At 27.2% G+C, this 27,859-nt stretch overlaps 1 protein-coding gene across 1 annotated transcript; it reads left to right on the top strand.

Moving 5' to 3' along the window:
* Positions 1-17,189: 17,189 nt before the first annotated feature.
* LOC150031302 (agamous-like MADS-box protein AGL82) lies at positions 17,190-18,646 on the top strand. Its single transcript, XM_090309120.1, has one exon. It carries the CDS (start codon positions 17,223-17,225, stop codon positions 18,399-18,401), a length of 1,179 nt encoding a protein of 392 aa, XP_090165246.1. The 5' UTR covers positions 17,190-17,222; the 3' UTR covers positions 18,402-18,646.
* Positions 18,647-27,859: the final 9,213 nt, after the last annotated feature.

Genomic DNA, 27,859 nt, shown 5'->3' with positions numbered 1-27,859 from the left:
AAATAAGCTAAGCCAATTTTTTAAAAATAATAAATGATTTTTAAAAATTTGTTAAGGTTTAAAAGGGTAAAGGGTATTGAGAATGAGAGAAAATATATGCATGTAAGAAACAACTAAATTAGAGGAAATAAATAAATAATAAAAAATAGGGTAAAGTCAATAGATTATGAAAATGCATATGAATGAATATGATCGGTTTGTTAAGACCCATAATCAAATCAAGGAGTTAAAGAATTAGAATGATTTGAATTATTTTTTTTAAAAGTGTTTAATGTTTAAGAAAAAATAATTTTTATTAGGTGTAAAAGCATGTTTTAAGACTTTTTTTTTCCTCACTTATTTGTTTTTATGATGAAGTTTGAGAAAGTTAAAATCATCTTTGAGATAAATTTTTGAAATAGAAGAAAAATGAGTTTGGTGAACATGACTCAACAGCATAAAAATTCTATTTTTTTTTTTTTTTAATTTTAGAGTTGAAGATTAGAGTCCTCCACTCCACATATTATAATTATTTAAATGATTTTATAAAATTATTTTTTGTGATGAGTCATTTTAATGTTTTCATCTTAAAAAGTAATCAAATGTGATTTTGAATTATTGACATTTAGTTTTAAAATTGGTTTTATAATCTTCACATCACTCCCAAAAAAAATCTAAGAAATTAGTATTTTTTTCACGTTCTTCTTGGTCAATCACTTGACCGAAAAATCAATCTTCATTGACTAGAAATTATTAAGTCAAATGATAACTATTTACATTTTATGTTAAATTCTGATTTTTAAGAATTAAACTTACATAACTACTTTTATTCATTGATTTCTTTGTTTGCTTTATTTACTTTCTAGTATTGTTTTAAGAAATCAAGTCAAATTTTAAAAATTAAAACAGAAATATATATTTTTTAAAATAATTTTGTTAACAATTCAAATATTTTGTTGTTGTTGGAAAAAACTAAAACTATGATAAAGAAATTTGAAGAAAACGAGTCTAACTTTTAAAAAATTAAATAGTTATCGAACGAGATCTAAATAACTGTGGGCTTTACCTATATACACCATTACCAAACAATCACTATTTTAAAACATACGTAATTTCGAACATTCTAAAACTTCTTCCAAACGTATTCATTAGAAAATATTCCTAATTTGTCACCAAATATAAACTTGCCGATAGTTGGGAGAAAGTGAATCTATTGAAAAGAGATTTAAAAAAATGGTCTATTAATTTTAATATAATTATGTAGATAAAAAATCAATTACCATTTTTAAAATCGATTATGGATAATCTAGACCCTACCATTGTCTAACGAAAAGGGTAAAATAAAAAAATAAAAAAGCAAAGAAAGAGAAGATAAGGATGTGTTGGAAGTTGAAGATAAGATTAGAGAGCATAAAATTCACAAAAGAGAAGAGTATTTGAACAAAGCTAATATTGTTTTTTTCTAATTCAGCTACAAATGGTGGGCCCACTATGGTAAAAACAAATTAATTGTCCCTTTCATTGGGTATTGTTTGTCTTGTTACAACACTAGGGTCGTGATTAAACCATGGGGATATAAATGTTACAAGTTTTACTTTATGAATTCTTTATTTTAATGTTTAAACACACACACACACACACACCTATATATATATTGGTCTAAGTTATTTTCTTAATCTTTGGATTTTCGAACTCTATGATTTTAAGGTCCGATGGATGGATGACCTAAAATTGAAGTGAAAATACGATTGTATGTCTTATTTTTCAAAATTAGGGGTTTTTGACATTTTGCTTATATCATATTCGTGTGAAATTATTAAAATGGAATCTTGCGCATGTGGATTGGTCTTTTGATTTCGTTCTTTGCTTTCCTCTTGTTGGAGGAGAAATCTCAGATCAACCACGGACCGCCACGTCATTTTTTTTTTTTTTTTTATAAATAAGTGTATTTGATATTGTTGAATGATATTCACTCAACACCATGTAGAGGTAAAAAAAGATTCAAAACTTTGGCTTCTTGACCAATAGTAGGTGTCCTAACTAGGTGAGCTATTCACATGTTTAACAGATGTTCGTGGGATGAGGTGGAGGCAATAATAAGCTTCTCTAGTCTTGTCTCCATTCTCTAATTTATTCTTCATTCCACGAAAGTTTTCGTTTACTTCAATAGATTTCTTGTGAAAAATTTATAGAAATCGTGTTCTCCGCAAAGAATTGTTGGCCATTCAGTTTTGTTAATAAAAAAATTCAATGAAAATGTTTTGGATTTTTTCCCCATGAAAACTCTCTATTTAAATGCTTAATTTTCGATAAAAAAAATCATGAACATTGTAAAAGAAACCAAATAACACTTCATAAGCATATCAAATTAGTTGGTCTCATAACATTTTTTTTTCTTTTTATGTATTATAAAATGGTGACAACATTATTGTCAATAGAAAGTTATCAAATATATTGTAAATAAATCAATATATGGCGAAACTAGCTATAGAATACAATACTATAGGATTAGGAATTTCTACAAATTAATTGGCTAGGGTTAAAATAGATTTATTTTATCAAATAATATATAATTAAAAAAATAATGTATTTGTAGTTTTAGCATATAATTAAGCATATGTTCTTTTTATTATTATTATTATTAAACATATGAATATCATATTTGAACATGACAAAGTTTTTGTGGCTTCTCATAATTTATTATTTTGTATTTTTATAAATTTTAGTTGATATAAATATAAAAAAAATCTTTGGTTTTTTTTTTTTTTTTTAATATTCAACATCTGAAAGGTGAGATTTTGACATTTTGGTTGAAAATATATATATATATATATATATATAAATTATAGCAAAATAAATTAAATTATGTCAATTTTGTTGAGTTAGAAACTTTATGGGTCTCAAAGTTTATTATGCTGAGATAATATACCGATTCATTAGTGTCATTGTTAATATCCATTCATATATTATATTTATAAATCTATCCTATATATGAAAAAAATGTTATTAGGAGAAACTCTTTACCTATACATTTTGCCTTTATATTTTTAGTAAATTTGTGAAAATTAAAGATTTAAATAGGTATAATTTAAGGGGTGTAAAATGAAAATTTCTGAAAAATGGATTAAAGACAACATGATCTCACATGTTTCTTGAATAGCTTGCCTCACACACATATGTATAGATTTAAAAATCTTCCACGTGGTCTGTCGTGCATGCAATTCCGAAAACCGGTGAGATTGTGAGAGTTGTATTGTAACATTTTGGATTTAATTATTCTTCTTTTGGCTTATTCTTCAAAAGAATTTGAGGAATATTATTTTTAAATAATAATATGGGTAATTTGAAATTCTTCAAAAGTGTTTATTATTTAAGAAAAAAATAATTTTCATTAGGTGTTAAAGCATGTTTTTAGACTTTTTACCTCACTTATTTGTTTTTATGATGAAGTTTGAGAAAGCTAAAATAATGTTTGAGATAAATTTTTGTTGAGTTAGAAACTTTATATTTTATTTTTTGTTATAATGAATGGGTCTCAAAGTTTGTTATGCCTAGAAGATATATTGATTCAGTAGTGTCGTGTTAATATCCATTCATATATTACATTTATAAATTTATCCTATATATGAAAAAAAAAATGTTATTAGGAGAAACTCTTTACCTATACATATTGCCTTTATATTTTTAGTAAATTTATGTGTTACACTTTACCTATGGGAGTCAACTTTTCACGTGTAGTTGTTCATTTAAAGAATAATGAAGGAGACGTTTCAAATCTTCACAAAACATATTTTTTTTATAAAAAGAATTTAGGTCGAATAAGTACCATTGGTGCAAACTCTCTGAGATGGAATGCCATAATAAAATTTGTTAAATTGTCTAACTCTTAAAAATCAATGATAATTATTAAAACAAACTATATCATATTTATTTATTGCATGCCAAACAAAAACCAATTTTTCTTTTTAAATTAGAAAAGAAAACACTAAATTAAACTCTAAACAAAAATTATATCAATTTAAATCCTAAACTTTCGTAGATATATCAATTTTACACCCTTCATTACGTTCTTTCTAGGTAAATATCGTGTGATACATATATTTTATCAACTAAACTCCTAAACTTTCATAAACAAATCAATTTAGACTCTCATCTAAAACTTCTTTTGAAAAGTGTCCATGCATCAAGTTTAATCATCTATTTTATTAATTCAACATCTCGAAAAGTCTACACACGTATAAGAATGATGCATCGACAATTTTCAAATGTAATCTTAATAAAGAGTTAAATAATTGATTCACTTATAATAATTTAAAAGATAAATTTTTTTAAAAAAATTATATAATTCTTACAATATTTTTTAAATCAAATCTAAAAAGAGACGATTAATCGGTAAATTTATAAAATTCAAGATTTAAATAGGTATAATTTAAGGGATGTAAAATGAAAATTTCTCAAAAATGGATTATAGACAACATGATTTCACATTTTTCTTGAATAGCTAGCCTCACGCACATATGTATAGATTTAAAAATCTTCTACGTGGTCTGTCATGCATGCATTTTCGGAAACCGGTGAGACGTGAGACTGTGAGAGTTGTAATATTTTGGATTTAATTATTCTTCTTTTGGCTTATTTTTCAAAGGAATTTGAGGAATATTCTTTTTAAATAATAATATGGATAATTTGAAATTATCATATATATAAATATATATTTATTAAATCTGTGGATGGATGATGTTTTACTTTATTTGAAAGAGAAAATAATGGTATGAAACAAAATTTAATAATTATTAAGAAAAAAAATTAACGATTATCTATGTATTATCCTTACTATGTTTATTGATATTGAAATATATCATAAATAGTTGATCATATGTATTACTTCCATCGACAATAATGATATGATATTTTCATAATTGACCTTCTAAACAAGTCAAAAATGACATAAATTACATATCTAGTATGTCAGTTCTGAAAGATACGATAAGAATGTTGATTTCATGATATTCATATGTCACATGCAGAACACGACATCATACTATAATAGAATATGTTTAATCAAATTTCCAGAAGTGACATCGATAAAAATAGAAACCTTAAAATCTAACAACTCAAAGCATTCACACTCTTAAAAGTTAAAATAAATATTCTTAATCGTGAATATTTATGAAAAGTAACAATTTTGTCTCTTGATCTTTAGTATGTAACAATCAGGATGTGTTTGGAGGGAAGATTATCCTAAATTATGAAAGGTCTAAACTAATACAATCATTAACTTATGGTTTTGAGTCTTTTGACTAATATAACTACAAATTTTAGGAGTATATTGACTAACACATAAAAAGTTTAGGGATATATGTTATTTTTCTTTAGTACATCAAAAACTATATCAAGTGATGGATGGTAAAGAAAAGGAATTCAAATTTGGGTCAACAAAAGAAATAGTAAATTTTGAAGATTCATTTTGAAAAATAGCAAAAAAAAAAAAAAAATCAAAATTAGAAAATCGTAAAATGATTTTTTAAATTATTATTCGAAATTTTTAAATGACCAAAATACCATTATCATATAACAATTATGCAGTAATTCAAAAAATATTAAATTTACAACCGAAAAGAACTAAGATTTTGTTAAACTTTAATTAAAAAAAAAAAATCAAACAAACAAAGATTTTATTAGCATTAAAAAAAATACAATAATTTTAGAACTCGCAATCATAACAATCAATGTTTCATTCGAAAATTTAAAAGAGACTTTTTTTTTTTTAATCAAACTTGAATTATAATAAAACACAGTTACACAAAAATACCTAATCATTAACCCATGGTACAAAACCTTTTGAAAAGTAACTCTGCAAAAAAGTTTAAAATTATAAAAATAAACAATCATTAAATTGAGAAATATTATATTATCCTTAAATACTACTCCATATTTGTAGAAATCAGGAGAAAATATCGTATATTTAAACAAATGAAAAATTAAGGCTATTTTATTTTTATTTTTAAAAATTAAGCTTATAAACACTACTTACATCTCCCAGTTTCATACATTGTGATCTAAATTTTGAAAACAATAAAGAGTAGTTCCTAAAAAATTGATTTTTTTTTTGAAATTCGGCTAAAAATTCAACAGTATTTAAAAAAAGAAAGATGCAAATCATTATAAAAAATGTAGAGGAAATAAACTATGATAGTGTGGAAACATAATAAATAATAAAAAGGATAAGTGAATCTAGGCCATCAGTGAAGCTCCAGGACGACTTACGAAGCGTTTTGAGCTAAATATTTGAGATAATATTTTTAACTCAATTATAAACAACTTTGTAGAATGAAACTTTTTAAGATGAGGCCTGGAAATTGAGTTATATAATTTTGAAGGTTGAACTGAAAATTGTTGAACAAGCAGGCAGCTGCTTGAATTGGGGCCAATGATGAAATTTTGAATCTCCAGATTAAACGACGAGGAATTGTAAGCTGAAATTTTAAGGTAATGTTGCTAACTCAATTCTAAACATGTTTGTAGAAGGAAGTTTCTTCAGAAGAGGGCTGGATTTTGAGTTATGAATTTTTGAAGTTGTCACAGAGGATCTGGGCATAAGCAGACCGCTACTTAGGAAGATGCTTAGGCAGCTCAAGAGCGAGAGCGAGAGGTGGATCTCGCTACGGACGGGAATCTCGCTGGTTTGCACTGGATCTCGCTGGTTTTGCATTAAAACTCGCTGGAATGTGCCAAATCTCGCTGGGAAGGTTAAATCTCGCTCATAGGGATGATCTCGCTCATGATGATTTTCTCGCTAGTCATGCTGATTTTGTTGATAAAAGTTCCATTAGTAAATGAACTATTTGAGGTATTTTGATAAGAGACGTATAACCCGTTAAGAGGCCAACGAGCTGTGATGACTTACTGTTTTAATGATTTAGAAACTACGATTTTTTGAAGATATTTATTAAAGAAAAAGCAACAGTTCATCTCAAATATCAATTCAAACGGTTACATGTAATTCCCATTTCACACCTAATATAATATATAAATATATATTTTTGGAATAATAAAGTCTTTTCTTTCTAGTCAAAATGACAACTAAGATGATAAAGTAGTATTTAATTTTGGGTTAATTGCTATATAACTACCCCCACTATTCCAGATTTTCCTTTTGACAACTCATCTTCATTCGCCAATCACAATTCGAATGTTGACTCACAAAAATATGAATTTTTATTTCGAAAATAAATTGTTTAAAGTTCTTTTTTTTTTTTTTTTTAAACTTTGTATGTTTTGAATATTTATAGCTTTTGTGATATATTCTATTTCTTTTTCTTTTTTTTTTTTTCAAGTAAGGTTTGGTAGATTTAATGATTTCTCTAAAGGAGTTTAATTATATAGGCTACACAAATTTTGCTTATAATTAAACATCAAATTTAGGTTTTGGTTATTAATTAGTTTGTTTTGGATTTTGGGCTTTGAAAATTGTGTTTGTTTTCTCCTAATCTTTTTACAGTAATTTTCATCTATCCTAAAGAAAAATTTACATTCATAGCCAACTTTGTGTAGCTCACTCTATCATCCAACTAAAGAAACTCATCAAGAAGAATCAAGAACTCGAACTTCATCTTCTGATGCATCAATTGCATCAAGGTCATCATATTTCCCAACTCATCAATGGGGAATTGCTCGCATTGTTCTGGATGGTCGGAGAGAGAATAAGAGACTGCCAAAAACGAATCGAGTATCATCAACAGGTTCATCGTCTTCCTCCTCCTACTGAATTTGTTCCTTCTAACTCTCATCTGCTTGAAATAGGGAGCAATGAGATGGATCTTGTTGATAATGGAAGGAATTTGATGGATCAATGGTTTATTGATATGTTGATGAATTCGAATGATAAAATTGGGGGAAGTAGTAGCAATATGGCAGGGGAGTTAAGGTTTGTTCAATCAGAAGTGAATATGGGCGATTTGATGAATGGAGAAAATTTGATGGTGGGAATCAGCGAATTAGGCGGAACGGAAACGATTATTGTTGAAGGAGATGGCGATGAGAACATTTTGTTATCGGAGTGAAATTTTGGGGTAAATGACAATTCTGGAATGTGTGAGATTGAGAAGCTTGTGAACGACATTAATGGTGTTGGTATTGAGGCTACTGTTAGTCATATGGATTTCACTCACCAAGCGGGTTTTGGAATCGGTAGTGACGTCAATGGTGGAGACCCTATGGGGAGTTTGTACTCCGATGCCTGCTACTACGGCGATTGTTTGAAACGTAAGGATTGATGTGAATGATGATGTAGAGATGTTGCTTCAAGGATTGTTTGAAAGTGAAATAAGCTGCAGCAATGGAAATGGAAATGGAAATGAAATTCAACATGGAAATGGAAATGAGAATCAGAATAATGAAGGTGAAGACGTTGAATATGATCTTCTAAGTAAGGAATGGCAAAACAAATTTACTCCATGATTGCTTCTTCTTAATTAAGTTCTAAATAATGGAGGAATTTGAGGGTTACTCCAATTTTCTCTCTCTCTATATATAAAAATATTATGATGGTATAAATTATGATCTAGTGTCTAAAGAAAATAGAATAATGTGTTAGTTTCTTATGAGTAGTTAAAATCTAGTTCTCTTTTTTAAGTGTGGATTAATTGAAATATTTGAGTAGTCTACTTAAGCATTTTTTAGAGATTAAAAAAAAAATATATGATCATCATGGCTAATGATCACTATTTTAGTATTTGTCCAGATAATTCTGTATCAAGTTTGTCTAAGTTAATTGAGTGAAGTTTAAATTGTCTCTTTTTATAAGAATTTAAATATCTGATTTTTCATATATTATTGATATATACTTATTTAGTGAATTCGAAATTCGATTTTCGATCTCTCGCAATTTTTTTATAATATTTGGAATGGAAGAATAGAACGGCTTCGAATGCATGAACTAGGTTTATTTTAATAAAATTATAAATGTTTTTATTATTATTATTATTATTATTATTGTAACTCCCACAATGGTCTCGCATGCATGCAATTATAGAAGATGGTGAAACGTGAGTACATGAGGGTGGCAATATTTTGGATAATTATTCTCTTTTGGCTTATTCTTGGAATTTAAGGAATATTCTTTTTAAATAATAATGGGTATATTTTTTTTAGGAATAATAATGGGTATTTGAACCATAGAACATATTTGAAATCTTATAAACATATTATTAAAAAATGAGAATGACTGATATTTTAAATTAATCTCATTTTGAGGTATATCTCGTCTTGTTTTGGGAGTAAAGAGAGACAATAATGATACGAAACAAAATTTAGTAATTATTTGAGAATATTTGTTGGTTAGCCATGTGTTATTTTTACTATGTCTATTAATATTAAAATATATTATTAATAATTACAATTATGTATTACGTTTGATTGATAACGAACGATATGGTATTTCAATAATTGAAAATCTAAACAAGTCAAAACTGACGTAACTTACGTATCTAGTACGTTGGTTTTGAATGACATGATAAGATCATTGATTTTGTGGTATTCAAATGACGCGTGCACAACGAGACATCATATTATTATAGAATATGTCAGGTTAGAGTCTTCACATGCGACATCAATAAAAATAGTAACCCTAAAAAGCAACGACTTAAACCATCTAAACTTAAAAACATAAAAGTTGAAAAAACATTTTTAGTCATTAACTTTTAACGATTTAGGTCCCGTTTAGTAACTATTTGATTTTCTAAAATTAAGCCTATATTTTTTTTTGCCTTTGTTTTTTTACTTTTTACTAATATTTTTAAAAATCAAGCCAAGTTTTGAAAACTAAAAAAAAATCATTTTTAATTTATTTTTTAAATGACTAAGAATTCAACTCTTTACCTAAGAAATATGCAAACAATTGTAGAAAAGAAATTACGAAGAATTAGGCTTAATTTTTAAAAATAAAAAATCAAATGGTTACCAAATGAAGTATTAGTCTCTTTTGATTTTAATATATAACAAACACTTATTTTTATATTTTTAATTTTGCAACAATTTAGTCCATATACACTTTCAAATTTTTAACAATTGTACAGGGCAGAGACTACATTATGACAAATGTTAAAATACATATACTAAATTGTTACATAATAAAATTGATGACTAAGACCTCATTTGATAATCATTTAGTTTTTTTTAAAAAAAATTAAGCCTATAGTTCTTCCACCTCTAACTTTTTAATTTGTTATCTACTTTTTACTTGTGTTTTCAAAAATCAAGCTGAATTTTGAAAATTAAAATAATAGTTTTAAAAGCTTGTTTTTCTTTTTAGAACTATGCTAAAAAATCAATTTTTGTACTTGAGAAAGATGCAAATGATTGTAAGAAATTAAGATGAAATATGTTAATTGTCAAAAAACCAAAACCAAAAAACAAAACGATTACCAAATGAGACCTAATTTATTAAAAATAAAAAATATAGAGAGAGAGATGTTGAGGCTTAGTTTGGAGTTGTAGCTTCTAAAATAATTTCTCGTGATTGTAGTTCTAAAAAACAATTGTAAAATGAAGAAAATTAGTAGTATTTGTTCAATTTTAATTTTGAACATGAAAAAGTATGTTAAATTTTTTGGATAAATAATAGTAAATTGTCGTGATGGATAATAATGCCTAAATTAAATAGACCTATTTTCAAAATTTATATTTTATTAAATTATTTAGGAAGCATTTAGGACAAGGGTTATCATCAAAATATAATAACCACCTCTTGCTACAAGAAAACTAATTCAAAACCTCCAATTAACTACAATCATCACTATTTCAAAACCCCCATTTGCTACAGTATTTACTATTTACTACAACTTTTACTATTTTACATTCATCATTTTTTTTATTATTTGCTACAGTATTTACTATTTCCTTCTCAAACTAAAATAGTTTACATCTCAGACACATACTATTATAACCTAAACTAAAATAATCTATACCCAAAGACAAACTATCATAATCCAACTATAACAATCTATAACTATAATAACTAGTTTATTGTCCCAAACGCCTCTTAGATGTTATATCATATATGTTGAAAACTTAAATTTATATATTCTTTGCTCTAAATTTATTCAAAGAAAAAATATAAGATTATTTTTTAAATATAGGAGAAATATGTGCTATTATGTAAAGAAAAAAATGATAGCATTGCACTAACCAATTTAAAATTTTAGGATATAGATATTCACTGCATAAGGAATATACTAAATATACAAAATAAATCTTAATCTATAAATAATAATATTGAAATTTTGCTTAAAAGTTGGTCATAAACAAATTTTTAAAACGATGAGAACAAATCAGTCTTTTGAAGAGTGTCCATGCATAAACAAACCAATTTAGACTCTCAACTAAAACTTCTTTCGAAGAGTGTCCATGCATCAAGTTTAATCATCTATTTTATTAATTCAACATCTCGAAAAGCCTATACACCTATAAGAATAAAATGCATCAACAATTTAAAACGGAATTATATAATTTTTACAATATTTTTCAAACCAAATCTTAAAAAATATGATTAATCGATAAATTTATGAAAGTTCAAGATTTAAATAGGTATATTAAATCTGTAGATTGATGTTGTTTTACTTTATTTGAAAGAGAAAACAATTTAATAATTATTAAGAAAAAATTAATGATTATCTGTATATTATCCTTACTATCTTTATTAATATTGATAAATAGTTGATCATATGTAATACATTCATTGACAATAATGATATGATATTTTAATAATTGACCTTCTAAACAAGTCAAAAATGACGTAAGTTACATATCTAGTGCGTCGGTTTCGAAAGATACAATAAGAACATTGATTTCATGATATTCAGATGTCGCATGCAGAACACGACATCATACTTTAATAGAATATGTTTAATCAGATTTCCAGGAGTGACATCGATAAAAATAGTAACCCTAAAAACTAACAACTCAAAGCATTCACACTCTTAAAAGTTAAAACAAATATTCTTAATCATGAATATTTATGGAAAGTAAAAATTTAGTCTCTTGATCTTTAGTATGTAACAATTTATGATGTGTTTGGGGCGAAGACTATCCTAAGATTATAATAACTACTAAAGTAAATACTATTTTGTATTCCCCAATTAGTTACAGTCAATATTATTTCTAAACCCTCATTTTCTATAGTATTTACTATTTATTATGGCTTTTACTATTTCACATTCATATCTTTTTATTCATTGCTACAATGTTTACTATTTCCTTCACAAATTAAAATAGTTTACACTTCAAACACATACTATTATAACCCAAGCTAATATAATCTATACCCCAAACACAAACTATTATAACTTAACTATAATAACCTAGGACTATAATAATCAACTCTTTGCCCCAAACGCCCCTTAGTCTATACACTTTTAAATACATAACGATTGTTCAAGATACAGATGACATCATTACAAATTTTAAAATACAAGTACTAAATTATTACATTTATAAATTTATCCTATATATGAAAAAAAAAAATGTTATTAGGAGAAACTCTTTACCTATACATATTGCCTTTATATTTTTAGTAAATTTATGTGTTACACTTTACCTATGGGAGTCAACTTTTCACGTGTAGTTGTTCATTTAAAGAATAATGAAGGAGACGTTTCAAATCTTCACAAAACATATTTTTTTTATAAAAAGAATTTAGGTCGAATAAGTACCATTGGTGCAAACTCTCTGAGATGGAATGCCATAATAAAATTTGTTAAATTGTCTAACTTTTAAAAATCAATCATAATTATTAAAACAAACTATATCATATTTATTTATTGCATGCCAAACAAAAACCAATTTTTCTTTTTAAATTAGAAAAGAAAACACTAAATTAAACTCTAAACAAAAATTATATCAATTTAAATCCTAAACTTTCGTAGATATATCAATTTTACACCCTTCATTACGTTCTTTCTAGGTAAATATCGTGTGATACATATAATTTTATCAACTAAACTCCTAAACTTTCATAAACAAATCAATTTAGACTCTCATCTAAAACTTCTTTTGAAAAGTGTCCATACATCAAGTTTAATCATCTATTTTATTAATTCAACATCTCGAAAAGTCTACACACGTATAAGAATGATGCATCGACAATTTTCAAATGTAATCTTAATAAAGAGTTAAATAATTGATTCACTTATAATAATTTAAAAGATAAATTTTTTTAAAAAAATTATATAATTCTTCCAATATTTTTTAAATCAAATCTAAAAAGAGACGATTAATCGGTAAATTTATAAAATTCAAGATTTAAATAGGTATAATTTAAGGGATGTAAAATGAAAATTTCTCAAAAATGGATTATAGACAACATGATTTCACATTTTTCTTGAATAGCTAGCTTCACGCACATATGTATAGATTTAAAAATCTTCCACGTGGTCTGTCATGCATGCATTTTCGGAAACCGGTGAGACGTGAGACTGTGAGAGTTGTAATATTTTGGATTTAATTATTCTTTTTTTGGCTTATTTTTCAAAGGAATTTGAGGAATATTCTTTTTAAATAATAATATGGATAATTTGAAATTATCATATATATAAATATATATTTATTAAATCTGTGGATGGATGATGTTTTACTTTATTTGAAAGAGAAAATAATGGTATGAAACAAAATTTAATAATTATTAAGAAAAAAAATTAACGATTATCTATGTATTATCCTTACTATGTTTATTAATATTGAAATATATCATAAATATTTGATCATATGTATTACTTCCATCGACAATAATGATATGATATTTTCATAATTGACCTTCTAAACAAGTCAAAAATGACATAAATTACATATCTAGTACGTTAGTTCTGAAAGATACGATAAGAATGTTGATTTCATGATATTCAGATGACACATGCAGAACACGACATCATACTATAATAGAATATGTTTAATCAGATTTCCAGAAGTGACATCGATAAAAATAGAAACCTTAAAATCTAACAACTCAAAGCATTCACACTCTTAAAAGTTAAAATAAATATTCTTAATCGTGAATATTTATGAAAAGTAACAATTTTGTCTCTTGATCTTTAGTATGTAACAATCAGGATGTGTTTGGAGCAAAGATTATCCTAAATTATGAAAGGCCTAAACTAATACAATCATTAACTTATGGTTTTGAGTCTTTTGACTAATATAACTACAAATTTTAGGAGTATATTGACTAACACATAAAAAGTTTAGGGATATATGTTATTTTTCTTTAGTACATCAAAAACTATATCAAGTGATGGATGGTAAAGAAAAGGAATTCAAATTTGGGTCAACAAAAGAAATAGTAAATTTTGAAGATTCATTTTGAAAAATAGCAAAAAAAAAAAAATCAAAATCAAAATTAGAAAATCGTAAAATTATTTTTTAAATTATTATTCGAGAATTTTGAAATGACCAAAATACCAATCATTAAATGGTACAAAACCTTTTGAAAAGTAACTCTGCAAAAAAGTTTAAAATTATAAAAATAAACAATCATTAAATTGAGAAATATTATATTATCCTTAAATACTACTCCATATTTGTAGAAATCAGGAGAAAATATCGTATATTTAAACAAATGAAAAATTAAGGCTACTTTATTTTTATTTTTAAAAATTAAGCTTATAAACACTACTTACATCTCCCAGTTTCATACATTGTGATCTAAATTTTGAAAACTATAAAGAGTAGTTCCTAAAAAATTGATTTTGTTTTTGAAATTCAACTAAAAATTCAACAGTATTTAAAAAAAGAAAGATGCAAATCATTATAAAAAATGTAGAGGAAATAAACTATGATAGTGTGGAAACATAATAAATAATAAAAAGGATAAGTGAATCTAGGCCATCAGTGAAGAATTGAAGCTCCAGGGCGACTTACGAAGCGTTTTGAGCTAAAAATTTGAGATAATATTGTTAACTCAATTATAAACAACTTTGTAGAATGAAACTTTTTAAGATGAGGCCTGGAAATCGAGTTATATAATTTTGAATGTTGAACTGGAAATTGTTGAACAAGCAGGCAGCTGCTTGAATTGGGGCCAATGATGAAGTTTTGAATCTCCAGATTAAACGACGAGGAATTTTGAGCTGAAGTTTTAAGGTAATGTTGCTAACTCAATTCTAAACATTTTTGTAGAAGGAAGTTTCTTCAGAAGAGGGCTGGATTTTGAGTTATGAATTTTTGAAGTTGTCACAGAGGATCTGGGCATAAGCAGACCGCTGCTTAGGAAGATGCTTAGGCAGCTCAAGAGCGAGAGCGAGGGAGAGCGAGAGGGAGCGAGAGGAAGCGAGAGGGAGCGAGAGCGCGAGCGAGCGAGAGCGAGAGGTGGATCTCGCTAGGGACGGGAATCTCGCTGGTTTGCACTGGATCTCGCTGGTTTTGCATTAAAACTCGCTGGAAAGTGCCAAATCTCGCTGGGAAGGGTAAATCTCGCTCATAGGGATGATCTCGCTCATGATGATTTTCTCGCTAGTCATGCTGATTTTGTTGATAAAAGTTCCATTAGTAAATGAACTATTTGAGGTATTTTGATAAGAGGCGTATAACCCGTTAAGAGGCCAACGAGCTGTGATGACTATGTGATGACTTACTGTTTTAATGATTTAGAAACTGTGATTTCTTGAAGATATTTCTTAAAGAAAAAGCAACAGTTCATCTCAAATATCAATTCTAACGGTTACATGTAATTCCCATTTCACACCTAATATAATATATAAATATATATTTTTGGAATAATAAAGTTTTTTCTTTTTAGTCAAAATGACAACTAAGATGATAAAGTAGTATTTAATTTTAGGTTAATTGCTATATAACTACCCCCACTATTCCAGATTTTCCTTTTGACAACTCATCTTCATTCACCAATCACAATTCGAATGTTGACTCACAAAAATATGAATTTTTATTTCGAAAATAAATTGTTTAAAGTTCTTTTTTTTTTTTAAAAAAAACTTTGTATGGTTTGAATATTTATAGCTTTTGTGATATATTCTATTTCTTTTTTTTTTTTTTTTTTTTTCTAGTAAGGTTTGGTAGATTTAATGATTTCTCTAAAGGAGTTTAATTATATAGGCTACACAAATTTTGCTTATAATTAAACATCAAATTTAGGTTTTGGTTATTAATTAGTTTGTTTTGGATTTTGGGCTTTGAAAATTGTGTTTGTTTTCTCCTAATAATTTTACTGTAATTTTCATCTATCCTAAAGAAAAATTTACATTCATAGCCAACTTTGTGTAGCTCGCTCTATCATCCAACTATAGTTTGCCAAAATGAACATAGCTTCAACTGGCATAGTGTTTGTATTATTATCCTCAAAGTGAGAGATTCGACTCCCCTACCCCACATATTGTCAAAAAAAAAAAAAAAATCATAGTTTGTCACACGATCAACTCTTCTCATATATACATATATACAAACTTGGATGCATCCCGTGTTGTACTCATTTTTGTAAAACTCACTCGAGTATCAACGTGTGCATGGAGATAAGTATAGTGTTGTGGCTGCACTCAAATATTACTCATATAATTGAATTATTGATTTTCTATGGTGAAGTAAGACTAATAAAAAGGATGTGGTTTAGGATGTATACATTTTTGTATAGTTCATCGGTTTGTGATGTGACAAACTTTTTTTCCCAAAATATATTTTTGATTTTTTTTGTTATGTGATTTTGGAATGATGAAATAGGATAAATGCAATCCATTGAACCTAAATATGACTTTCCATGAAATAAAACATAATGAGCAATACTTGGTGATTAATATTTGGATGTATCCTATTTCTATGCATCTCACTTTCATCACACACAATAAGAATTAAAATATTTAAATGAAGATATAAAAAGAATTTATCACGTAACAAATTATGATAAGATAATTTGGTGGATGCACAAAGATAGATATATACCCAGATATATCTGAGTAATTTTCATACTGATACAACTTTTCTAATCATATGGTAAACTGTGATTGGACAATTGGGACAGAAAGATAGGTGGAATGCAGGATGCAGTGGGGTATTTTTCTTCTTTAATTACCACTAGTTACTAAAGGACAAAAATGCCCCTAGTAATTCATTTACCAAGAGAACAAAAAAACTTAGAAAAATAAAAAGTTTAACCCCAAGGCTTATAAATAAACTCCATTGTTGCACCTCAAAATCAGAGTCCAGAAAGAACAAGAAGAACAAGAAAGACAGAGAGAGCCTCGATGACGAGGAAGAAAGTGAAGTTGGTTTGGATTGCAAGCGATAATGCAAGAAAAGCCAGTTTCAAGAAACGAAGGCTCGGATTGTTAAAGAAAGTAAGTGAACTCACCACTCTCTGCGGCGTTTTCGCCTTTGCCGTCGTCAATGGCCCCGACGAGGACCATCCCGTCATCTGGCCATCTCTCTCCGTCGCTCAACACCTCTACCGTCGCTTTCTCAGCCTTCCGGAAGTCGAACGCCAGAAGAAAATGACGAATCAAGAGACATATCTCAAGGAATGCACCACTAAAGCTCAAGATATGCTAAAGAAACTCATCAAGAAGAATCAAGAACTCGAACTCGATCTTCTGATGCATCAATTGCATCAAGGTCATCATATTTCCCAACTCACCAATGGGGAATTGCTCGCATTGTTCTGGATGGTCGGAGAGAGAATAAGAGACTGCCAAAAACGAATCGAGTATCATCAACAGGTTCATCGTCTTCCTCCTCCTCCTACTGAATTTGTTCCTTCTAACTCTCCTCTGCTTGAAATAGGGAGCAATGAGATGGATCTTGTTGATAATGGAAGGAATTTGATGGATCAATGGTTTATTGATATGGTGATGAATTCGAATGATAAAATTGGGGGAAATAGTAGCAATATGGCAGGGGAGTTGGGGTTTGTTCAATCGGAAGTGAATATGGGCGATTTGATGAATGGAGAAAATTTGATGGTGGGAATCAGCGAATTAGGCGGAACGGAAACGATTATTGTTGAAGGAGATGGCGATGAGAACATTTTGTTATCGGAGTGGAATTTTGGGGTAAATGACAATTCTGGAATGTGTGAGATTGAGAAGCTTGTGAACGACATTAATGGCGTTGGTGTTGAGGCTACTGTTAGTCATATGGATTTCACTCACCAAGCGGGTTTTGGAATCGGTGGTGACGTCAATGGTGGAGACCCTATGGGGAGTCTGTACTCCGATGCCTGCTACTACGGCGACAGTGGTGGTGTAAGGATTGATGTGAATGATGATGTAGAGATGTTGCTTCAAGGATTGTTTGAAAGTGAAATAAGCTGCAGCAATGGAAATGAAATTCAACATGGAAATGGAAATGAGAATCAGAATAATGAAGGTGGAGACGTTGAAGATGATCTTCTAAGTAAGGAATGGCAAAACGACTTTACTCCATGATTGCTTCTTCTTAATTAAGTTCTAAATAATGGAGGAATTTGAGGGTTACTCCAATTTTCTCTCTCTCTATATATAAAAATATTATGATGGTATGAATTATGATCTAGTGTCTAAAGAAAATAGAATAATGTGTTAGTTTCTTATGAGTAGTTAAAATCTAGTTCTCTTTTTTAATGGTGGATTAATTGAAATATTTGAGTAGTCTACTTAAGCATTTTTTAGAGATTAAAAAAAATATATATGATCATCATGGCTAATGATCACTATTTTAGTATTTGTCCAGATAATTCTGTATCAAGTTTGTCTAAGTTAATTGAGTGAAGTTTAAATTGTCTCTTTTTATAAGAATTTAAATATCTGATTTTTCATATATTATTGATATATACTTATTTAGTGAATTCGATTTTCGATCTCTCGCAATTTTTTTATAATATTTGGAATGGAAGAATAGAACGGCTTCGAATGCATGAACTAGGTTTATTTTAATAAAATTATAAATGTATTATTATTATTATTATTATTATTATTATTGTAACTCCCACAATGGTCTCGCATGCATGCAATTATAGAAGATGGTGAAACGTGAGTACATGAGGGTGGCAATATTTTGGATAATTATTCTCTTTTGGCTTATTCTTGGAATTTAAGGAATATTCTTTTTAAATAATAATGGGTATATTTTTTTTAGGAATAATAATGGGTATTTGAACCATAGAACATATTTGAAATCTTATAAACATATTATTAAAAAAATGAGAATGACTTATATTTTAAATTAATCTCATTTTGAGGTATATCTCGTCTTGTTTTGGGAGTAAAGAGAGACAATAATGATACAAAACAAAATTTAGTAATTATTTGAGAATATTTGTTGGTTAGCCATGTGTTACTTTTACTATGTCTATTGATATTAAAATATATTATTAATAATTACAATTATGTATTACGTTTGATTGATAACGAACGATATGGTATTTCAATAATTGAAAATCTAAACAAGTCAAAAATGACGTAACTTACGTATCTAGTACGTTGGTTTTGAATGACATGATAAGATCATTGATTTTTGTGGTATTCAAATGACGCGTGCACAACGAGACATCATATTATTATAGAATATGTCAGGTTAGAGTCTTCACATGCGACATCAATAAAAATAGTAACCCTAAAAAGCAACGACTTAAACCATCTAAACTTAAAAACATAAAGGTTGAAAAAACATTTTTAGTCATTAACTTCTAACGATTTAGGTCCCGTTTAGTAACTATTTGATTTTCTAAAATTAAGCCTATATTTTGTTTTTGCCTTTGTTTTTTACTTTTTACTAATATTTTTAAAAATCAAGCCAAGTTTTGAAAACTAAAAAAAAAAATCATTTTTAATTTATTTTTTAAATTGACTAAGAATTCAACTCTTTACCTAAGAAATATGCAAACAATTGTAGAAAAGAGATTACGAAGAATTAGGCTTAATTTTTAAAAATAAAAAATCAAATGGTTACCAAATGAAGTATTAGTCTCTTTTGATTTTAATATATAACAAACACTTATTTTTATATTTTTAATTTTGCAACAATTTAGTCCATATACACTTTCAAATTTTTAACAATTGTACAGGGCAGAGACTACATTATGACAAATGTTAAAATACATATACTAAATTGTTACATAATAAAATTGATGACTAAGACCTCATTTGATAATCATTTAGTTTTTTTTTAAAAAAATTAAGCCTATAGTTCTTCCACCTCTAACTTTTTAATTTGTTATCTACTTTTTACTTGTGTTTTAAAAAATCAAGCCGAATTTTGAAAATTTAAATAATAGTTTTAAAAGCTTGTTTTTCTTTTTAGAATTCTGCTAAAAAATCAATTTTTGTACTTGAGAAAGATGCAAATGATTGTAAGAAATTAAGATGAAATATGTTAATTGTCAAAAAACCAAAACCAAAAAACAAAACAATTACCAAATGAGACCTAATTTATTACAAAATAAAAAAATATAGAGAGAGAGATATTGAGGCTTAGTTTGGAGTTGTAGCTTCTAAAATAATTTCTCGTGATTGTAGTTCTAAAAAACAATTGTAAAATGAAGAAAATAGTAGTATTTGTTCAATTTTAATTTTGAACATGAAAAAGTATGTTAAATTTTTTGGATAAATAATAGTAAATTGTCGTGATTGATAATAATGCCTAAATTAAATAGACCTATTTTCATATTTTTTTTATAATTATTTAGGAAGCATTTAGGACAAGGGTTATCATCAAAATATAATAACCACCTCTTGCTACAAGAAAACTAATTCAAAACCTCCAATTAACTACAATCAACACTATTTCAAAACCCGCATTTGCTACAGTATTTACTATTTACTACAACTTTTACTATTTTACATTCATCATTTTTTTTATCATTTGCTACAGTATTTACTATTTCCTTCTCAAACTAAAATAGTTTACATCTCAGACACATACTATTATAACCTAAACTAAAATAATCTATACCCAAAGACAAACTATCATAATCCAACTATAACAATCTATAACTATAATAACTAGTTTATTGTCCCAAACGCCTCTTAGATGTTATATCATATATGTTGAAAACTTAAATTTATATATTCTTTGCTCTAAATTTCTTCAAAGAAAAAATATAAGATTATTTTTTAAATATAGGAGAAATATGTGCTATTATGTAAAGAAAAAAATGATAGCATTGCACTAACCAATTTAAAATTTTAGGATATAGATATTCACTGCATAAGGAATATACTAAATATACAAAATAAATCTTAATCTATAAATAATAAAATTGAAATTTTGCTTAAAAGTTGGTCAGAAACAAATTTTTAAAACGATGAGAACAAATCAGTCTTTTGAAGAGTGTCCATGCATAAACAAATCAATTTAGACTCTCAACTAAAACTTCTTTTGAAGAGTGTCCATGCATCAAGTTTAATCATCTATTTTATTAATTCAACATCTCGAAAAGCCTATACACGTATAAGAATAAAATGCATCGACAATTTTCAAATGTAATCTTAATAAAGGGTCTAAATAATTGATTCACTTATAATAATTTAGAAGATAAATTTAAAACGGAATTATATAATTTTTACAATATTTTTCAAACCAAATCTTAAAAAAAATGATTAATCGATAAATTTATGAAAGTTCAAGATTTAAATAGGTATAATTTAAAATGAAAATTTCTCCAAAATAGATTAAAGACAACATGATCTCACATGTTTCATGAACAGCCCTGACACACATATGTATAGATTTAAAAATCTTCCACGTGGCCTGTCATGCATGCAATTCCGGAAACTGGTGAGACGTGAAACTGTGAGAGTTGTATTGTAATATTTTGGATTTAATTATTCTTCTTTTGGCTTATTCTTCAAAAGCATTTGAGGAATATTCTTTTTAAATAATATTATGGATAATTTGAAATTATCATATATATAAATATATATATTAAATCTGTAGATTGATGTTGTTTTACTTTATTTGAAAGAGAAAACAATTTAATAATTATTAAGAAAAAATTAATGATTATCTGTATATTATCCTTACTATCTTTATTAATATTGATAAATAGTTGATCATATGTAATACATTCATTGACAATAATGATATGATATTTTAATAATTGACCTTCTAAACAAGTCAAAAATGACGTAAGTTACATATCTAGTGTGTCGGTTTCGAAAGATACAATAAGAACACTGATTTCATGATATTCAGATGTCGCATGCAGAACACGACATCATACTTTAATAGAATATGTTTAATCAGATTTCCAGGAGTGACATCGATAAAAATAGTAACCCTAAAAACTAACAACTCAAAGCATTCACACTCTTAAAAGTTAAAACAAATATTCTTAATCATGAATATTTATGGAAAGTAAAAATTTAGTCTCTTGATCTTTAGTATGTAACAATTTATGATGTGTTTGAGGCGAAGACTATCCTAAGATTATAATAACTACTAAAGTAAATACTATTTTGTATTCCCCAATTAGTTACAGTCAATATTATTTCTAAACCCTCATTTTCTATAGTATTTACTATTTATTATGGCTTTTACTATTTCACATTCATATCTTTTTATTCATTGCTACAGTGTTTACTATTTCGTTCACAAATTAAAATAGTTTACACTTCAAACACATAATATTATAACCCAAGCTAATATAATCTATACCCCAAACACAAACTATTATAACTTAACTATAATAACCTAGGACTATAATAATCAACTCTTTGCCCCAAACGCCCCTTAGTCTATACACTTTTAAATACATAACGATTGTTCAAGATACAGATGACATCATTACAAATTTTAAAACACAAGTACTAAATTATTATAAAACTAAAAATATAGAGACAAAATCATGAGGTGTTTTCAAATAAAGGAAAATGAACCAACTTATTTATAAATATAACAAAACGTTACTATCTATCAATGATAGACTGCGAGATTGATGTCCATCGTGATCTGTCGTCCATTGATATATGTCTATCGCGATCTATCACTGATAGACAGTAATATTTTGTTATACTAAAAATATTTTCAAGAGTTTTACCATTTAAAACAATTACCCTTAAGTTCATTACCCACTAAAATTTAGCAATTAAATTATTACTTTCATAAAATTCACTATCGTTTAATTTAGATAAAATCCTGCCTCGAAATTCACGAAAGGAAAGAAATCATATTACAAATCTCGATACATTTCATCACTAAAGAAGAGAAGATATTTTTAACCTTTGGTACTCATAGCCTTAAAATTATAAAAGATTAATGGCAATAAGAACAAAAGAAAAAGAGAAAAAGAAAAAAAGATTTTAAAATAATGATAATTTTTTCACATAAAAACAAAGAAAAGAAAAAAGCAACAGTTCAACCAATTGTCTCAAATATCATTGCAAAAACTAATAAAGATTAAGACAAACTAATTTAAAGCAGTGAAACAAACTATGGTTTAACTTTAATAGGTTCAGATATGATTCTAACACCAAACATTTAATAGCAATAAATGTCTTTTCTAAACCAGCCACAACTCTAAATTCTCCTCCATTTTCCACCCTTAGTTTTTGTTTCTTTTTTTTTTTTTTTTTTTATCCTTTTTACTTGTTTACTTTGTATAAATCTACACCCACCAAAAAAAAAATCAATTTATATTTTCTTTTTTAAAATTAATTTTATTTAATATATGATTTGAGTTTAGTAGTATTTTGGTCCATAAGTTTTCCAACTTGACATTTTAACCTTTATTTTAATTTTTTTATATATTTTTTTGGCCTCATTTGTCTTTATTTGTTCAAGTACACACACATACATACATACATACACACACACACATATACACACACCTATACATACATACATACATATACACACATACACAAACATACATATATATATACACATACATATATTAACTTCTCCTTTCCATTTTCAGATGGAAAGTGAACAAAATGCTATATAAACTAAAATAGCTCGAAAAATCAAAAGTATAATTTATCTTTTTTTTTTTTTTTTTTTATAAATAACTGTATTTGATATTGTTGAATGATATTCACTCAACACCATGTAGAGGTGAAAAGATTCAAAACTTTGGCTTCTTGACCAATAGTAGGTGTCCTAACTAGGTGATCTATTCACATGTTTAACAGATGTTCATGGGATAGAGATGGAGGCAAGGATAAGCTTCTCTAGTTTTGTCTCCATTCTCTAATTTATTCTTCATTCCACGAAAGTTTTCGTTTACTTCAATAGATTTCTTGTGAAAAATTTATGGAAATTGTGTTCTCCGCAAAGAATTGTTGGTCATTCAGTTTTGTTAATAAAAAAATTCAATGAAAATGTTTTGGATTTTTTTTTTCCATGAAAACTCTCTATTTAAATGCTTAATTTCCAATTAAAAAAAATCATGAACATTGTAAAAGAAACCAAATAACACTTCATAAACATATCAAATTAGTTGGTCTCATAACATTTCTTTTTTTTTTTTTTTCTATTTATGTATTATAAAATGGTGAAAACATTATTGTCAATAGAAAGTTATCAAATATATTGTAAATAAATCAATATATGGCGAAACTAGCTATAGAATACAATACTATAGGATTAGGAATTTCTACAAATTAATTGGCTAGGGTTAAATAGATTTATTTTATCAAATAATATATAATTAAAAAAATAATGTATTTGTAGGTTTAGCATATAATTAAGCATATGTTCTTTTTATTATTATTATTATTATTATTAAGCATATGAATATCATATTTGAACATGACAAAGTTTTTGTGGCTTCTCATGATTGATTATTTTGTATTTTTATAAATTTTAGTTGATATAAATATAAAAAAAAAATTCTTTGGTTTTTTTTTTTTAATATTCAACATCTGAAAGGTGAGATTTTGACATTTTGGTTGAAATTATATATATATATATATATAAATTAAATTATAGCAAAATAAATTAAATTATGTCAATTTTGTTGAGTTAGAAACTTTATCTTTTATTTATGTTATAACAAATGGGTTTCAAAATTTATTATACCTAGATTATATACCGATTCATTAGTGTCATTGTTAATATCCATTCATATATTATATTTATAAATCTATCATATATATGAAAAAAATGTTATTAGGAGAAACTCTTTACCATACATTTTGCCTTTATATTTTTAGTAAATTTATGAAAATACAAGATTTAAATAGGTATAATTTAAGGGATGTAAAATGAAAATTTCAGAAAAATGGATTAAAGACAACAAGATCTCACATGTTTCTTGAATAGCTAGCCTCACACACATATGTAAAGATTTAAAAATCTTCCACGTGGTCTGTCATGCATGTAATTCCGGAAACCGGTGAGATTGTGAGAGTTGTATTGTAACATTTTGGATTTAATTATTCTTCTTTTGGCTTATTCTCCAAAAGAATTTGAGGAATATTCTTTTTAAATAATAATATGGGTAATTTGAAATTATCACATTATATATATATATATATATAAGAGAGAAAAACAAAATGTAATAATAGATTATAAAAAAATTTAAAAATAATAATAATTTTTTCACATAAAAACAAAGGAAAGAAAAAGGCAACAATTCATCGACCAATTGTCTCAAATTAAAATGCAAACTGTTTATGTAACCGTAATTCCCATTTTACACCTAATATAGTATATATATATATATTTTTGGAATAATAAATAATAATAAAGTTTTTTTTTTTAGTCAAAATGATAACTAAGAATGATAAAGTAATATTTAATTTTGGGTTAATTGCTATATAACTACCCCTACTATTCTAGATTTTCCTTTTGACAACTCTTTTTAAAATTCACCAATCATAATTTCAATGTTGACCGACAAAAATATGAATTTTTATTACGATAATAAATTGTTTAAAGTTTATTTTTTTCATAACTTTGTAGGGTATGAATTTTATATAGCTTTTGGGATATATTCTATTTCTTTCTTCTTTTTTTTTTTTCAAGTAAGGTTGGGTAGATTTAGTAATTTCTCTAAAGGTGTTTAATTATATAGGCTACACAACTTTTGCTTATAATTAAACATCAAATTTAGGTTTTGGTTAATAATTTCTTTGTTTTGGATTTTGGATTTTGGGCTTTGAAAATTGAATTTTTTTTCTCCAAATCTTTTTACAGTAATTGGGCCTAAAGACTAGGCTTAAGTTCTATTAATTAGGCCCAAAGGCCAGACTCAAGTCCAATTAAATTAGGCCAAAGGTTAGGCCCATGACCAATGAAGGTCAGGCCCAAACCCATGAAGTCCATCAGGGAGCTCTATAAATAGAGAAGCTCCCTCATTTGCAAAGGTCAACATTTCTACATTCCGAGAGCTAGAGATAATTCATCAACACTCAATAAAGACCCACAGCTACATTCCAGCAAGCGGCATGTTTGTAACTCCAACTGGGTCAAATTACTATTTTACCCTTGGGTTACCTCTGACTCCTTAAGTACTAGTGCTCCTCTAATGAATAACATGTTTATGATCTAACCAATAAATAGAAATCCTTTTTGAGTCATGAGAGGGTAGGACCTTTTGTTCAAGTCCTGGAGACACCACTTGAGGGAACACTCATCCACTCGGTCTTATCCCAAAATTGTAGGCATATTGGGTAAAGGAATTAGCCACCCTCACCCATGCAAATCAAAATGGTAGGCATATTGGGTCAAGGAATTATTAAGCATATGAATATCATATTTGAACATGACAAAGTTTTTGTGGCTTCTCATAATTTATTATTTTGTATTTTTATAGATTTTAGTTGATATAAATATAAAAAAAATTCTTTGGTTTTTTTTTTAATATTCAACATCTGAAAGGTGAGATTTTGACATTTTGGTTGTGTGTATATATATATATATAATTAAATTATAGCAAAATAAATTAAATTATGTCAATTTTAATGAGTTAGAAACTTTATATTTTATTTTATGTTATAACGAATGGGTCTCAAAGTTTAATATGCCAAGATTATATACCGATTCATTAGTGTCATTGTTAATATCCATTCATATATTATATTTATAAATCTATCCTATATATGAAAAAAAATGTTATTAGGAGAAACTCTTTACCTATACATTTTGCCTTTATATTTTTAGTAAATTTATGAAAATTCAAGATTTAAATAAGTATAATTTAAGAGATGTAAAATGAAAATTTCTGAAAAATGGATTAAAGACAACATGATCTCACATGTTTCTTGAATAGCTAGCCTCACGCACATATGTATAGATTTAAAAACCTTCCACTTGGTCTGTCGTGCATGCAATTCCGAAAACCGGTGAGATTGTGAGAGTTGTATTGTAACATTTTGGATTTAATTATTCTTCTTTTGGCTTATTCTTCAAAAGAATTTGAGGAATATTCTTTTTAAATAATAATATGGGTAATTTGAAATTAGCATATATAAATATATATTTATTAAATCTGTGGCCTGATGTTGTTTTACTTTATTTGAAAGAGAAAATGTCTCAAATTACAAGGACCATCCCGTCATCAGGCCATCTCTCTCCACCGCTCAACACCTCTACCGTCGCTTTCTCAGCCTTCTGGAACTCGAAGGCCAGAAGAAAATGACGAATCAAGAGACATATCTCAAGGAACGAGCCACCAAAGCTCAAGATATGCTAAAGAAACTCGTCAAGAAGAATCAAGAACTCGAACTCGATCTTCTGATGCATAAATTGCATCAAGGTCGTTATATTTCCCAACTCACCAACGGGGAACTGCTTGTATTTTTCTGGATGGTCAGAGAGAGCTTAAGAGACTGCCGAAAACGAATCGAGTATCATCAACAAGTTCATTGTCTTCCTCCTCCTCCTACGGAATTTGTTCCTTCTAACTCTCCTTTGCTTGAAATATGGAGCAATGAGATGGATCTGGTTGATAATGGAAGAAATT

The sequence above is a fragment of the Benincasa hispida genome, unplaced genomic scaffold (assembly GCF_027475165.1).
Source record: "Benincasa hispida cultivar pf3 unplaced genomic scaffold, pf3_genome.v1.1 HicScf131, whole genome shotgun sequence".
NCBI classification, from domain to species: domain Eukaryota; kingdom Viridiplantae; phylum Streptophyta; class Magnoliopsida; order Cucurbitales; family Cucurbitaceae; genus Benincasa; species Benincasa hispida.
This window is presented reverse-complemented; position numbering and strand designations above follow the sequence as displayed.

Coding starts and splice junctions, on each gene's coding strand:
- LOC150031302 (XM_090309120.1), top strand. CDS start 17,223: ATGACGAGGAAGAAAGTGAAGTTGGTTTGGATTGCAAGCGATAATGCA.